The following is a 17,412-nucleotide window of genomic DNA, read 5'->3' as shown; positions in this document are numbered from 1 at the left end:
ACACACATGCACATTATCTCCTGCAGGAGCAAACCTGTCCCCCATGACACGCCTCCAGCCGCCGCCACTACAATAACCTGCACAGCGTTTTGTGAATAATCATCTTTATGGCGACTCTATTATAACTTAATGGCTTATTAAACTGTCTCCACTGTCTTTGGGGGGGACTCGTAACAATCCTCGTGGATCTCTGGACGGCCATGAAAGGGAAGAAGTCTCTCTGATTTGTTTCACAGACTGCAGAAATTGATCAGACCTTTAACGATCCCCCTGAGTTCGCAGACGCCTCCGAATACCACCGCCTGGATCGCGCTCCACAGGCGGGAGAATACTGAGCCCGTGTGTTTATCTGCACACGTTCCTCTTTACATTCGAGGTTCTAGTCGCCAAGAGAAGTGGTGTCAGTCGTGTTTGTGTGATGAAACAACAACAGAGAAGTGGCGTCTATTTAGAGAGTGAAGCGCTCGGCGGCCAGCAGCCAGCGCTTCTCCTGCTCCGGAGACACTCACGATCGAATCAGTCGACTTCCTCGTTTTGGTGCGCGAGCACTCCGGTTTATATACCGCTCTAAAAATAGCGCTCGTTCAGCCCAATGGGAGCCGGGGACGCTTCGGACCGCGCACCAACCGCAACAGACAGGATGAGTCGGCTCCGGCTCGTCATTGGCCAGAAGGTGGTCTTTGTAGGTGGGAGGCGCGCTCCTGCGAGCCCATTGGCGGACGCGCCGAAACGTAATGCAATCACATGGAAGAGGGGGGGGTGGATGTCTGTAATTTTGAATCGGGGGTGGAGGGAGGGAGGGAGGGAGGAGGGTAAGTTTTACAGTGCAGTGACGGACTTTTTTTGCAGAGTTCAGTGTTGTGCGCTTCTCGGTGCGTCACACGCTCCAAACCTCCGCTGGAAGCGCACGACTCCGGACCATCATACATGCGAACGCAGCCAAGACTCCAGCTTCTCTCCGAAACACAGCGAGCTTTCGGTTTGTTTTTCTCTCTGCAGGCTGCATCTTAGGAGTGAAATGGATGTCATCCCCATGTGTAGCATCTTCCAGGAGCTGCAGATTGTGCACGACACCGGATACTTTTCCGCTTTACCGTCCCTGGAAGAGTACTGGCAGCAGGTAACGACTTCATTCCCTCCATCGAAACGCGAACAAAAAAAAAAAAAAAGCTTGACAGATCGTCCCGTGCGAGGAATGTGGGTGATTTTGGGAAACTTGCTCTCCAGTGACAGCGGCGCGTGCGGACCTGCGAAATGTCAAAGTTGTTTACGGAACTCCACGTTTGATTTAGTGCAACAGTTAATTCTCCGTTAAAAGTCGACTTGCGTGCTTTTTTTTTAAGGGGAAGTGATGCAAGTTCCCTTAATGGCACATCTCTGTGACATTCCAATGAGATGTGCTGTAATCGTGTTCCTGTGATTCAACATGACAACAATATTCCTATGATAAGTTTGAAGTGACTTTATGTGTTCAGCATTCTTAGTGGCGTTTGCTGTTGAAAATACTGCTGCACATAGTCTCAGCTCACGCTTTCAGGTTGTGGAGGCGCGTAAAAATAAAAACACGCCGTGTTGCAGATTTAGCGACTGAATAGCGAGCCGTGCGTCTCTGCGCGTATCTCCTCCACACTCTCTCTCTCTCTCGCTCTCTCTCTCGCTCTCTCTCTCTCTCTCACACACACACACACACACACAGACAAGAGTGACAGCCTGAGAGAGAGAGAGAGAGAGAGAGAGAGAGAGAGAGAATGATTTCTATTCCAATTTGGCTCGACAAAGCGGCCCCAGGATGGCAGACGGAACAGTGCAGTTCTCCACTGGACACCAGATCGAGGGCGAGAGTCGCCTCTTGCTCGGGTTTTTGGTTGAAATGAAATGAATTGGCAGCCCGCGTTCAGTCTCCCGGTCTATCAGATCTCTTCGGGCTCCGGGCCAAGTCACCCTCCCAGGCATTTAAAGCTGGCCTGGGATGTATCCAGCACTGCTGACGAGAAGCATTTGCCTCGAATGGCTTCTCTCTCATTGCCAAATTACTACCACAACATTCCTATTTCAGACAGAAAGTGTGTTAGTGATAAGGGCTTGGTGGAATCTGACACCATGCTCTATAGACGTGTTTAAGCCATTATCATATTGCTATATGAATAATAGTATTGATACTTGTCCTTCTGTTATTTGAATGAAGTGTTTCTATAAAATGTACCACGGTTACCTCCGAGTCTGCACACTTTTTCTATAGAAAGTAATTTTTCTTGACTTAACTTTATGAATCATCCTCCATATTTATGGTGTGACCACTGGTACCACTGGTGTGTTCAGTGGTTTCATAATGAAGCTTGTAATCTGCTTCATTGGGAAACCGTCAGCGGCCTTCATGTCTGGCCCCTGCTCACTGACTGCAGTGGGTTGAGGAAGTGCTCTCTGGCTTCCTTTTCAAAAATAAAAAAAGGAAAATGAGCCCACAATCCTCAGCGGCTCTTGCAGTATTCATGCCGGGGCTTTTTTTATGGACCCCCGTGAACCAGACCTCCCTCCTCTCGGTCCCCGGTGTGCTATGTTATTTCTAGCGATGCCTCCGAATGCATTATTAAATCCACATTACGTTGAATAATTGATCGATTTAAAAGATCTACAAGCACTTCCCTAACCCAATGGGGGGGCTCTGTAGCATATGTAAATTTCATGACCGAACCTCCAGCACACCCCTTCGCACGCACCCGCGCACACAACCATGCCATCGGTCGCGGGTTTGAGAGCGCCTTGTTCTTGCATGTTCTCAGAAGGAAATGTGGTGCATGTAATCTTCCCTGATATGGCCTCAGAGGGCACCCGTAGAGCGTGCTTCACTATCCTCTGCATAGGACATTGTGTCTGCCTGCAGGCAGGAAGGAAGCAGGGCCAGTGGTGTTACAGTGTCACAGCGTTTCCCCCTCCTGCTGCTGCTGCTGCTAAGAATAAACACAGTGTAGCGTTTGTGTTTCCCGTGAAAAATCATCATCATTTTGGGGGGGGGGCATTTAGGGACTTTCCTGTTTAAAGAGAAGCGTTTTGTTACAGGCCTCAGGCCCTGTACACCCGTGAACTCACTCTCTCGTCTTCCCCCCACGCAGACATGCCTGGAGCTGGAGAGGTACCTCCAGAGCGAGCCCTACGTCTCGGCCACGGAAATCAAGTTTGAGAGCCAGGGGGACCTGTGGAGCAAGCTAATGCTCGCTTGTGGGGACAAGTCGGACGAGTCGGACCCAAAGATCCCCCGCATCAAGGAGGAGGAGGACAATCAGGACGGCCTGCACATCGACGCCGGGGGCTTCAACTCCGACGCCAGCAGCGAGGCCTCGGACAGCTCCGAGGAGCTCTCCCCGACCCTCGACTTCTCCTCCGGCCCGTTGACGGACATTGTGGGAGACGCCGGCGAAGACCTGGGCTCCGCCATCATCAGCACGCCGCCGTCTTCGCCCGAGCTGGGCAAGGAAGGCTCTGCGTGGAACGGGATACAGACTGTGCTGCACTCACCCGGGAAAATTAGGACTGGGGGCATAGAGCGGACCGCGGAGAGGTCGGGGCTGACCAGCGGGGAGGCGTCGCCGGACGGCAGGAGGCGGGTGCACAGGTGTCAGTTCAACGGATGCAGGAAGGTGTACACCAAGAGCTCGCACCTCAAAGCACACCAGCGCACGCACACAGGTAAAGACACTCGACAGTGAGATGTTGTTATCGCTGCCATGCAAATGTCATGAGTGCAAAGTCACCAGGGGGGGGGGGGGTTAATAAGTAAAACTTAATCCACTCATCTGAAGAGTGAACACTTCTGGAAAGTGAGATGAACTTAGGTATTGACTCCGTGCCTTGCAGTGGGTGAAAAAAACGCTCCCACATACTTTGAATAGTTTGTCAGGAGGAATACCCTCAACTGTGACCTAATTCACACAGAGGAACGTGACTTCATGCAGGGGGGGGGGGGGGGGGGGACGTCCTTTTGTGGCCGAGCGGCACCCAGAGGATGTGGATCCTGAAAACAAATCAACAGTTCTCAGGTTTCACCATGGGAACAGACCCAGAAACTCAGCCATTTGCCGTCGCAGGCAGAAAAAATTATGGGAATCTGACATTTGCAGTGTTTGCAGGGGGGTTCAAGTGTGAGCAGTTTCCCCAGTCACCTTCGACCTCTGCCAGCCTCTTTACAGCTGTGCCGCCCATTAGCGGAGGAAGTCGCATTCCGAGCATCCCCAACTGACCATGTTAGCCGCGCGGTTAATGGCCTTCAGGACCATTAAGAACAGGCTCTATTTTTCCTGCAGCTTGCGGCCGTTACATAAGCCGTCTACTCGAGCTGCATACCACAGCTCTCAAGGCATGAGGTTGTTTTTCTCTTCAACTTACAGTAGTCAGCTCAATCTGCTTAGCGCCGACTCGAACTATCACCTTTTGTCTGAAACCAGCTTTGTGAAACCTCTCGGATGAGTTAGAATAAGTCTGAAACGGCTACAATTTCAGAATGTTTGATATTCTGACGTTTTGATTGATGGATCATACAGTTTGGACATTTGCCAGAGGGCTTGTAATGAAAGGGGCACAGAGAAAATATTCTGTTGATAAGAAGGTTATTGGACGAAACACAATCATGTCTGTAAACCCATTGAACTGCCAACAAACAGGTTTTGTGGGGGACAAAAAAAGTGGCGGAGCATGTGCAGAAGTCTCTCAACAATGGTGTCTCTCTTGACAAACAATGCACTTCCTCATGAATGTTCATCTCGTTCGCAGGTGAAAAGCCCTACAGGTGTTCATGGGAGGGCTGCGTGTGGCGCTTCGCACGAAGCGACGAACTCACCAGACACTTCAGGAAGCACACCGGAGCAAAGCCATTCAAATGCAGCCACTGCGACAGGTGAGAGTCCTCAGGACATTGGATGTTTATCATAGTTTACCCAAAATGGAAAAAAAAAAGTTTAGATTACAAGCAGCCGAGTACGTCAAGAGTTTTAGGGGGCTTTTTGGTTTGATTTCATGCCTCCTTCAAAGGATTTAAAGAATATTAACTTCCAAACATCGCAGTGAATCCCCTTCTCCACTCGTTTACTGACAACAGAGCACCACTTATGCAAATGAGTTTATGGAAATGGGTGTTAGGTGGAGGGGTGAATGAGGGTCAAGGACGGACTGATGGAACGGTGTCGAGGTCAAGGGGTTGGCTGAAAAGAGATTTCGGCACAAAGGGTCGAATGGGGATCGCTGATGGGTAGACGCCAGAAGGTGTCGTGACGGGTGAAGCATTTCAATGAGCCATCGCCGCTTTACAAGAACCACCTGGGGGACGATAATGACAGATAATGGCGTGAGACAAACCTGTGTAGGTCGTTACAGGAAACAGGATGAGAGCGAAGCCCGGGCTTTGTCCTTGAACCCTCCACATCGACAGTCCATGTCCTCCTCCTAGTCGGAGATATCGGACGTCTAAAGACGGCTATTTTCAACCACCGGTGGGCCTCAGAGCGCCATCTAGAGGGCCGAGAAGGAGGTTCTGCCAAATAGCAATTTAAATTATTTTTTAAAATTAGTTTACTTCCAAAGATAGATATCTTTTTTTATCTAAATGTGCTCCAGAATTCACATAAATAAATACAAAATGTCAATTTAAAATGCATAATTTTGGATGATGCTAGCTAGCTGGCTCCAAGTGATGTTGGAGACAACCCTGTGCCAGTAAAAGCTCCAAAGCATGTTGTGAGGAAATATGAATACATAAGTGGTATTTGTACTTACAGAGAGGCATAAAACATATTTACAGCCCCGTTTCTTTTCTCTCTTTCATTTTGAAAGACGGTCCTCAGAAATGTTAACAATTAGAAGTGAGCCTTAAGGTTGAAAACCCCTGATCTCAGAAGTCTCCTTGTAGGGCGAAAAGAACAAACATGGACAGCCTTCCGTCATGTAGCAGAAGTTATAATACGTTTATTTACTGTGTTCTATGAACTGTGTATCTGGATACAAGACAACAACGCCGTTCTAAATCTTCTCTCTCTGTTTCCCCTCCTCAGGTGTTTCTCCCGTTCTGACCACCTGGCGCTGCACATGAAGAGGCACATCTAAGATGGCCTCCACGTCGAGATCTCTAAGGGATGATTCTGGTTGATTTGTCCTGACCTGTGCGGGGGGGGATCAGCGAGGCCGGTGTGTGTCCTGGGAGCGTTTAACAGGGGCACCGCCACGTTCCAGTCGGTGGAAAAAAGATGAAGCAAACGCAGGCTATTATTTGCACCATACTTAGTGCCTCCGACACCTCGCTGTGGAGATGGCTCTTGAAAGGCTTTTACGGAGGATCGGGGTGGGCGTGGGCGGGGGGTGGGGAGAGAAAAAAATGTTTAAAAAAAAAACGGGGAGAAATTTGGTCTGGAGTAGACGGGAAGAGACTCTTCTGTATGGTGTTCAGCGCTTTTTTCCTGGAGGATTATGGGACTCCTGCGGGTGTGCCGCTCCTCCAATGACAGTGTGTTTGCCTGTACGCATGGGGGACTGTGAGTGCCTGAGACTGGATGCCTGTGCCGGCTTTTATGGAGCGGATGGAGCTTGCATTGCAGAACGGCGAGTGAATGACACAAAGGGGGGTTGATGATGTTACGCAAGGGGGGTTTTTCGGGGGGATTCTTGTGGTCTCACTGAGAACGAATGCAAGCAACAACAACAACAAAAAAAATAGGTTTCTGTCCGTGCTGTTTGAGTCTACTGGCTGTGGAGAGGAGTAGGGGCCTGTTTTTTTTTTTGTGGGGCTGATTTTGCGGGAGAGAGCGCGCCCCCTCTCTGCCCGGAGGTGGAACTACAGCTCCCTATTTTCGAAAACACGGGAGGTTGTTTTGTTTAGTGCAGCTATTAAATGTGCAATGTATTACGTAGCCTGTCTCGAAAACATACACGCTATAAAGCTCATCTTGTTGTCCATTGTGTAAGCTCTGTATCTTAAAAGACAAAACTACAAAAAAAAACAAAAAAAAAACAACGGTTGTACACAAACGGTTATTGCCATTATAACAGAAGTTGCATGGGATCTGGGGATGTGTTGCTCACCTGTTTGCTAATGGGGGAACAAAGCTACCTTCATAATACTCGATATCATAGTATATTTACAAAACACATAAGGCAGTCATTGTTTTTGAATAACTTTCTTGATAAATTGGGGATACCACTATTGCTTGGCAACTTTCTTAATCTTGGGATTTTCTTTTTTTTCTTCACTTTTGCTCTTCACTTTTGTTCTATCTGTAAATGCACTGTTGACCTTACTGATGCCTTATGTAAGTGGCCTTGTCCTGTTAGATAGATCTCTCTCTCTCTCACACACACACACACATCTGGAGGGTTGCGGATGCACTAGTGCATTATTGAATTGCTTTATAAAGGCTCTGATCCATGCAGTCGCACCTTTGCCCTTTTATCTGGCAACCGACTCCTCTAAACTCCTGAATAATAATCCAGAAAACGACTAAATATCAGCTTCATAGTGACTGCCATTTTTACATCTCCGCGCATTCTCTGTTGAACATATCGTTAACTATATCACAACTAAATCATATTTCGCCCCAAAAGTGACCCCAGGTCTGAGACAGAATCTCGGACCACTTGAAAAAGCAACTCAAGTTTTGTAAAGGTTTACTACTATGTAGTACAAGGTGGCGCGGATACACTTCAGATTGACTGTAACTTGCTGTCAAAGGTACAGAGTCTTGGAAATATGTTCTCATGAAAACGTGGCGCGCTCAGCCACCAATTAGGATTTTACTGCAAAGAAAACATTTCCGCCGGGGGCCATTTATATGTTGATGTGTCAAAAACGTATAGTCTTTAAAAGAAAAGTGTGGGATCCTGAAAAAATAATGACGACATTCTCAATCACGAGTCTGTTTTTGATGTTGTGTGTTTTGGTGAGTCTCGCCCTCGGGGTGAGTCGGTATCTTTACTCAGCCCTGGTTGACACAAGCCCGTGATCTGACTAAACGGTAACCTAGAAACCGGTCCAACCAGTTTAGCTGAGCTGTGCTGCAGGTCTCGAGGTGTCCGTCTGTGTCTGCGGCTGAACTGAGATGACACCAGTCTGTACCAGCTTCACTATATGCATGTTTTAACTTTAGTTACTGTACACGACTTCAACGCACTCCTCCGTGGGTTGATAGAATTCTCTAGAGAGTTTATCGAAATCCCCTCGGTTTCACAGTTGGATGAACTCCATCACCATTTTCCCCATTTCTAACCAACGTTTTTTGGAGCCACGGTGTTTTTAATGGAAAAGGTTTTGTTGAAAAAGTAAGACTTATGAAAGCGTTGATGAAGATCTTATCTGCTTTAAGGGTATGGCTTGGTTAAGTGGTCATAAAACCTGTTGTCTCTCACTCATTCGTCAATCTCGCAGCTGTACATGTGAACCCGGTCAACATTAAAGGAAGTCCATACACTGAGAAATGTCAAAAGAAATGCAAAGATATGTACATTGTAAACTAAGAGAATTTTGTAAGGAAGCTTCTATTTTGAAAGGGTATGGGACCAAAAACAAGTGCAGTGTGTTGTTTCTAAAGATGAACCAATAACAACGAGAGGCCGAAGCATTGTTGTAAAATAGACAAACTCCATTCTCCCTCATCTGCTTCTGTAACATCTTTGTTTTTGATTGGAGGAAGGTAGAGCAAATGTATGTTTTAAAAAAGGCATCAATTGCATATACACCTGTGGCCTATCATCTTTCAAGAAAAAAAAACATTAAAAATTTCCAAAAAAAAATTACTTTTCAGACGTGAATTGTTCTGGACACTTGAATTGTCATAATTTTTGCATTATTTTGCTCGCTAAGTATTATGTGTTGTTTCATTTGCCATGTGATGTCTTTCTCTCAACTTTTCAAAGACCTGCGAAGACGCCCCATCTTTAGCTAGAGAACCTTTATCTGATAAACATGGAGATAAAAATATGAGGCTCTATTTTTGTTTGTTTTATGGCATAACAAGATTTTTTCATTTGAAATTGTTTTGTAAAATAGTTTCTGTATGAATGTATTTTTTATTGGAAAATCGATAAAAAGAATTTATTGGATCTACATATGTTTTTTTGTTTCCTTCTTTTCCCTGCATCACTCCCAGGACAGGAAGTCTTTGTTTATGGGATATTCAGTAGATTCCCAAAGGAGGAATTATCTCCGTTACCCCCTGTTCCCATAGAAGTCAAAGGTCAGAGTCAACTACAGATCTGCACTTTACTGGCAGGAATTCAGAGACTGGAACCAGGTCCAGAAACTTATAGTAAATTACATATGTGACTCTATTCGAAAACCATTATGCTAAAGATTATTCTGGTTCATCACAAATTGCTCGTATTTTCCTTATCGTCAAAGAAGTCCGTTTCTCAATACTTTCAAACTTCCTTCCCCCTGCCTGTGGCTCTCAGCCCCAAGCCCATTGATTTCTACTAAATATGTTTAAAAACAGTTTGTCAAACGGCTAAGTCCCAAAACAGCTGGACACCCTTGTCGGGAACTATTTTCAGCGGTGGATTAAACCACACTTGGTGCCCTGGTGAGTATTTGTGGCAGCAGGACGGTGTTTGTTGTATGGAGTCAAAATAGACTACAGTATGTGTGTGTGTGTACGTGGTAATGAAGGAACATGTCACCAGTCCAACGGTGTGGCTCATTGATGTGTTTTTAATGGAGTTCAATGGCACAGAGGAGAAAGATTTATCAGGCTTTGATACACGCACAATTACTTGTTAGCACTCGGTCCGCTAGGATTCTAGCCTCGGCAAAGTTCTGTCAGAAGTAATTTATATACTATACTATAATATGTAATTGTTTTCACGAACACATCAATAATGTGATGAAGTTACTAGAAATGATGGGAGAAAAACTAAATAGCAGAATCTGAAACCTTTTACGATGTCCCGCTCCAATTTACACTCTTTATATATTCTTTTATAATGCGCATTGATTTACACTATTTACTGCTGCTGCACGTCTCCAATCCAAACGTACCCATTTGCTTTTTATTGCTTAAAATACAACTACCATAATGTATAACTTGTAGCTTACTATATTACAGGCTTTAGGCGGAACCATGTCGTAAACGACATACTTAATATCTCTGAGACGCTGCACGCAATGTAATCCAGCCTCCAACGGCAGCATCTTTTTCAGAGACTTTGTAAAACAAATCCATAACAATAAATCCAATGTTTTCTGTGTTTATTTAGCCCTTTTTATTGTGTCTTATCGTGGTTATTATCGTTGTTGGCCATCCACTAGCAATACCGTGGGTTGAGTCTGTCGACCAATCAGAGGCTGTGTTCCTAACTGTGTGGCAGCTCTGATCTCAGAATCATTTAGGTAATGGAATAACGTGAAAGTAAACAATGACCTTATATGGTAATAATGTGTAATATGGTAATTACAGTCTCTATGGCGGTTGTGGCAGTCAGAGGAATAAATGCTCAGAAATCTTGCTGGTTTCATCAAAATCACATTTTGGAAAAGTTGTGAGCTGAAAAGTCTTTATTCAAACAGATATACAACATATAAACCTAATTGTTCCGTCTTTGTGGTCCTTGTGTTGGAAGATACATTCATTTCATCTGGTCTTTTCATGAGATTTGTTGAAAATAAGAAAAACACAGAAGATAGAACTGATGGCCAAAGCTGTGAATATAAGACCCAACTTGTAATAAACTGGAATCATCCATTAAAGTAAAGTCATCCCATGATCCAAACCTCCCTATAGAAGCATCTGAGATATTTAAGGTATGTAAATATCCAGCAGAAATCAGAATATTCAGTTTATTCTTCCAGATATATTCATCATCAGGACGTTGGGATGTGAAGCTATATCCCAAATTCGACAAAAGAGCAACGACGTGAGCCGTTTGAATGTGCATTGTGAGGACAATCTGTTCCTCCTGCTCCAGCCAAGAGCGGTGAGTTTTCATCTTACTCTCCAAGAAATTTATGCAAATTAAGTTGTGCCGCAAACAAATCCCCGATAAGAGCTCCGCACACTACACAGACAAATAGCCTCTTCATCTCCGATTGCAGGCACAAAGTGCTTCGGCTTTGACGCTGCTCCACAGAGCCTGCCACGCTCCGTGCCCCAAAGCCCCCTGAATAATTGAAGCACTCTCAAGAGATATTTATTGGTGTTTTAATTCAAATTACCAGAACTAAAAACTGTGCAATATAATAAAATAAACAAGTAAAGAAACGACATAAATCAAGTGTGGAGGAAAAAGTGGAAGATTAGATAAAGGACATATCATATTTCCTCAATCTGATACTTCTGGATGGAGAGCTTCTCATTTCCTGAGTAAACTTCCTGGTGACAAGAAATCTTCTACAAGGCCAAAAAATGTTCATGCAGTCTGTCGAAGGATCTCCTCACATGACCTGCAATAATTTGGGGAGTGGATTTTGAAAAATATCGTGGAATTGGGGACAGTCTTGATTTGTATTCCGCACTGTCAATTATTCCGTGGACACAATAACAGAATTTATATCAATTAAATATGCATGACTGTGACAGACTCAAACCGGCCTTGTTTTTTTCTTCCCCGATAGCTATTACACTTCCCACTGTGTTCACAATTAGAGACGAGCATGCTACTCTGGCTTTAGACAATTAAGTGGTAAAAGTGGATCCTTTTCCCTACAGAGAACTTGAATGTGGGGGCATTTTGGGAAGAATGTCTGACGAGTGTATCTAAAGAAATACACCCCATCTTGTGTTTTTAGATGGGAATGGATTAAAGTTTAGATAGTTACGCTAAAGCTGTTGTAATGGGCAGCTTTGTCAAGATATACTTTTGGATATATTTCTAGATGTTGTATTTGTATTATAAGAACCATCAGGCCAATAGTCGTAGTCACAACTATACAGACTACAGACAGGGAGCATGCATTGCACAACTATGCAAATCCTTGCAGGTATCACAGCTCAAATCTTCATAGTTTTTGTACACAAATTAGTTATTTAAACATCCAAATTAAGTGTGAGTTCAGTTGGAGATTTGTAAAAATATATACTGAGATGGCCAAGAGGGAGAGACGTTGGCGATTAGACAATAAGACGTAGCGTCTTCTTTAAAAGTGCTCAATATGGAGTTCAGAGCACGTCGCTCTGAACTCCATCGCTCTCAACGTGGCCGCAGCTGAACTGGCGGCTGACACCTAACGGTGCTAACAGCGCTAACAGTGCAAACAACAGCAAACAGCGCTGACAGAGCCAACGGCGTTTACCTGAGGGGGAACCAGAGGGTGTGCGTTACGCTTCGGCGCCGTCGCACGAGCGCGGTGCAGAGCGGCAGCCTTAAGCTAGCCAGTGTGGCACAACAGAGAGACTCACATGCACTAAAATGCACTTAACAAAGCTCAGAAAAGCTTAGCTAAAAACACACACAGTGGGAGAACGACTTCATGCTCTGCTCAGGTAGACATTTCTCAACAATATCTTTACATTGCAGATGTATTAGTGCTCTGAATCCCGTTTATAGACTCTTTAAACGTAGGCTCATGACAAGATGTGTTCGGAAAAAGATTCCTTGGAGTTTGAATGCTGGCGCTGGTGTTTTCATCTATAAACAGTCCAATTCAAAGACATCAGGTCTTAAAAACGTCAGAACTTAATCCAGTGTTTGTTATTTGTGTCTATTTTAACTGACTTTCCCTAAAACAATACAAAGGTCATGGCCTTAGTGTCCTTCAACCCTGACTGACCAGACGAGCAATCACTCCAGTTTTTACTGCTGCAGTAATTTAACTCCAGTACCTCTATAAATCTAATCTGACGGGATTATTTGAGAAGTAGACATTACTAGTTCAAGGCCAATTATATTTCTGAGAGTAACTGTATACATCACAGGGTAGGAATTATCAAGATGTGCATTTATCAATTTTACAGCACCCGAATTGTAAACTAGCCTACAGTTATCATGGGGCGGCTCCAGTGGGACTCAAACGCTGGCAATCTCTGCCCTGGTTCAAGCTTTAGCAAAGAGCATTGAGAGAATGCATTCATATGCTATCAGTGAAATTAATGACAACATTCAAGGTTAACCAGTACACACACTCTCCCCCCTCCTCAGAGCTCGTATGTCCACCTCTGCGACCCTGGAGGGGGGGGTTGCTTCTTAAACCAAAAGGAAAGAGGAGGTCAGCGACCCCACGTGGGGATGGTAGTCCGTCAACTCCATGTCACCCGGGAACCTCTCCGGACGGTTTTGAATCATGTCCAGCCACTAAAAGCCAGGGTGAGTCCTGCAAACTTTACAGATTCAACAATACAACATATATTGGACATTTTGTTGGTTTCCAGTGGTTTATAATGCTCCATCTACATTTGGGCAATTAGCTGATGTTCTGTCCTGTCACTCTGAATGAATTCAACAATCTTAAGATTATAATCAGCATAAGTAGATTTAACTGTAAATCTATAGTTTTTATTTCATTTATAGAGATATTGGTCTCTCACAACAGCTCTTTCCAGACACAAAGTCCCTGTTACTCTGGATAAACTCTTCATCATACAGCCAAACAAGCCACAGCATTTCTTTATTTCTTTCTTGTAGGCTTTCCATTTAATAGAGCCCTACTGGGAGCCGACATCCATACTGCTCAGGTGTCCTTGAGCAACAGCTCTCAATATCTACGAGCGGACATGCCAGCTGGACAGGAATGGGACGCTGTGCTGCATTTCTGCCCGGCAACAAGATCCAGCTCTGTGAAAAAAGAAAACAACTCTCAAAACACTTCAGGAAACAGTTCTAAACCAACATAAGAAAATGTAATTTCCTGGGTTCCAATTTTACAAAATGATAATGTTAAAGCTCCGACTTTTTCCGATTCATCGTTTGTTGGGTGGTTGTACAACAGGTTTTATTTGATGCCTTCTTGCGCACTGTATTTTTATACATTTTTGTGGAAGGTTTTGCCACGTTTTGGACATTTATTTACATGTCTTATGGTTTTCTTACGCAGATTTCTCCTTATGACATCAATAGAGAATCAGAAATGGTTGGATTGTGGAGCTAAATCCTCCATTTGGGGTTCATTCTCCCTTGTTCTGAGGCCTGGATAGCTTTTCCAAACCCTGTGTTCACAGACAGTGATGAAGAGGTCTGGAGGTTTAAGGGGGCTGGGGCTCTGGCCACGCTACGGGTTCGCTGTCTGATGGATGGGCATTCCTCAGCCTTCCTCCCCCTCTGAACCCCCACTCATCCTCCCCTTCCACTACTCTCCCCCCTAGGTGATGAACAAGCTCATTACTATGGCATACTGATAAAAGGAGGCCATTATCTCTTCACAGCGCACTTTGAACTCTGACAAAGGAATCTAACCCCCACCCTCCCCTCCCTGTCTCTGGCTGGCGGTTACGTAATGCGGTCATGGCGCGGTGGAATAGGTGGCTCACTGCCAAGTACATCCCACTCTGGGATCTACTACAAGATACTGCCGAGACCGCATACACCAGATTCTAGCTCGTCAGTGAACCGAGTCTATCTCTCTTTCCATCCAGCCATGATGCCTCTGTCAACAGAGGGGAAGCCTGTCATCTTCACCGGCATTAAGAAAGACATTTAGACACCAACCGGGTGGGGGGGGGGGGGGACTGTGTCTTCTGGGTATCATGGATACCCAACACAATGCCATTCCCAGCTCACTCCCAACTCATCAAATACCGAAGCTCGGTCAGTGAACTATGAAGCTCTCGGTGATGCTTGAGAGTTTCAAGCGTCAGTTGTGGTTGTGTCGGGGACGGTGTGTCGGTTTCTGCTTGTTTTTTTAATAAACTTGTGTGTTCACGGGAAACATGGTCTCCGCTCGCTACATGCGTTTCTTTTCAAAATAAACTGTCAGTGTAGATTTAATTGTTTTTAGGTTTACTTAATGTGACAAACCACTTGGTTAAGGCAACACAAGTACTTTATTGAGGCGTTAAGTACGTAACTTATGGAACAAAAGTTAGGTGAAAGAAGACAACTTTGACTTGGTTTCACACGGGACACGGAAAGTGGTCTCCTGGGTGACAGTTGTTCTTGCTCTTTAGACTGGGTCAGTTACTCTGACCGTCTAATAATGACATGGATGGGTTTGCATTGGTGTTAGTTGAAAACCCGGTGCAGTGGGAATACCGAAGATTGAGCCAAAAGTGTCAACTTGCTGGTGGCACTAGAGGAAGAGTCTGGGGGTCACCAGACAGGATTCATTCACCGCTGTCCCATAGCTGTCGAGATATTTCAGTTTGGATTGAAGTGGTGGAGCGGCCAATCGAGAGGCCAACATTAAGCTCTCTAGAGCCGTGCCGCCAGCATGGCTAACAATGTTAAAACATTTAAATTTTATTTTAGTTTGAGTCATTAAAAATCAATTAATGTAATGAGAACGCTGTCCTTTGCTGCCTTAGCTTCTTTTGATGGTAACTTCTAATGTTTAGAACAACATTTAAAGTGCAGATGTGAATTTATTTATCTATCGAAAAAAAGAAAAGAAGTTTTTAGTAGTGAGTAGTGTCTGTTGGGTACTTGAGTACTTCCTGCATGTGGCCACAAACAGCTCCACCAATCAGATTCACAGGGCAACCCGTGTGCAGCCTGAGAGGCAAAAATGAAAACAATTGAAGGCAACACAAATGCGTGTATGTGGATTTTCCCTTAACTCAGAGCTGAGCGAGTCACTCAAGCTGAGTTTTTGACAGAAGGGGGACACGTACGCCCCATTCCCAGTCGAGATGACGCCCATGGGACCACCTCCTCCACTTTCAGCCCACGTACGGCTCACTGTGCGTTTTGAATGTTTTAGAATTTAAAACACCCCATGCGTCTTCATCAAGGTCACGGCAACTTTTCTCTCTTTCACAGAAAAAAAAAAAAACAATCCATAAACACACCCCCCCCCAAACCACCACCACCGCCCTACACATACACACACACACACACACATAAAGGGGAAAACTCACACCTCTTTCCCTGAAGGTTTGCAAAGCCCTGTTTGAATTCACCTATCTCCATGACAACTACTCTCTCTTTACCGGCTGTGCCCGTGGGAGGTTTTCGCCTTTTCTAATTTCACACTGTGTGGATATCTCCATTCAGTAATTACAATCCCATCCATTCTCATTTTCCCTGTCCAGACAATGTGCCCGGAATATACACACACACACACACAAAATATATATATATATATATATGTATAAAAATATCTTGCCTCTTTACACACATATAGACACACTAACCTCGCACCAACACACACAAGGATAGACCCCCTGCGTTCACAGACACACAGGTACCGAGGGAGTGTGTGTGTGAGAAAGAGATAGAGGGAGAGAGAGACAGATGTGAACTGTCACGACTCCAAATTCACCAACGCACACAATCACATACAAGCACATCGCTCTCAAAATCCAATTACGAGCCGACTTCCAGCCCGTAGAGTTGGGCTCATTGTTAAAAAAGTTAAAATAATTGCAAAGTAATGGGAACTCAAATCAATAGGATTTGTCTTGCGAATAGGCTGCAACAGTAAGAGTGGATACAGTATAGGTAGAATACCCTGCAAGACCCTTCAGCATGACAGGGCCACAGCCTTCAGTAAGGGGCCGATCACACCGAGACACATCCCTAGAAACGCATCGTCCCCAAAACCATTGTTTCCTATCGTACAGCGGGCCTGGTGTGCGCTCCTCTCTTGCGCCGCTGGTCTCGATTTTCAGGCATTTTTCAGACGCGCATTAAAGTTTAAATATTCCCAACTTTTCAGCGTCAGGCGTGGAGTCACTCTGCTTGTCAGTTGACTACTTTAGCACTGACTTCCTGTCTTTATGCCGGTAGATATTGGAACGGACATTGATATTAGCAATGTTTAATGACGATGAACTATAGAATTTCAACCTCCTCCTCATTCAACAGCAGAGTAACAGCAACAAGCTCGATGTCTGCGATGAATTATTTTTCCCGCCGTCATTGACATTTGATCGCCTGGTAGGTAGCGCACGCAGCCAGCATCGACCAGCCCGTCGCAGACGGATCAGAACTGGTTTCGCTGCCGCCTTCAACCTGCAGTCGGAGCTCCGGCAGAAGGCCGTACTACTGGGTCCGCTGGAAGGAAGGGAGGCACAGGAGAACCAGAACCAGGACTGCGCGGGGCAGACTGTCAGACCCTGCTGCAGTAAAAATGAGAGGTTTTGTTAAGGGAATCTGGTACTCGGAAACACTACCGCTTTTTCCCACAGGGACCGGCACAATCAGCACAAAAGTTCCTCGTAGTACCTTTAAATAACCACAAGCCAAGTGTTACACCTGAGTTATGTTTTGGGAGTTGCCCACTTTGCGCAGCTGGTAATCCAGTCTGACTGACAACCAATCAGAAACGTGCATTTCTTTTTTCCAAACTCATCC

At 45.1% G+C, this 17,412-nt stretch overlaps 1 protein-coding gene across 1 annotated transcript; it reads left to right on the top strand.

The window, feature by feature from the left end:
* Window positions 1–804: 804 nt before the first annotated feature.
* LOC116396260 (Krueppel-like factor 6) lies at window positions 805–9,079 on the top strand. Its single transcript, XM_031870761.1, has 4 exons — window positions 805–1,120; window positions 3,111–3,684; window positions 4,765–4,888; window positions 6,039–9,079. The coding sequence occupies exons 1-4, from the start codon at window positions 1,019–1,021 to the stop codon at window positions 6,088–6,090; spliced, it is 852 nt and encodes a 283-aa protein (XP_031726621.1). The 5' UTR covers window positions 805–1,018; the 3' UTR covers window positions 6,091–9,079.
* Window positions 9,080–17,412: the final 8,333 nt, after the last annotated feature.

This window comes from Anarrhichthys ocellatus, unplaced genomic scaffold (genome assembly GCF_004355925.1).
Source record: "Anarrhichthys ocellatus isolate YVR2014 unplaced genomic scaffold, GSC_Weel_1.0 scaffold54, whole genome shotgun sequence".
Taxonomy (NCBI): Eukaryota; Metazoa; Chordata; class Actinopteri; order Perciformes; family Anarhichadidae; genus Anarrhichthys; species Anarrhichthys ocellatus.
This window is presented reverse-complemented; position numbering and strand designations above follow the sequence as displayed.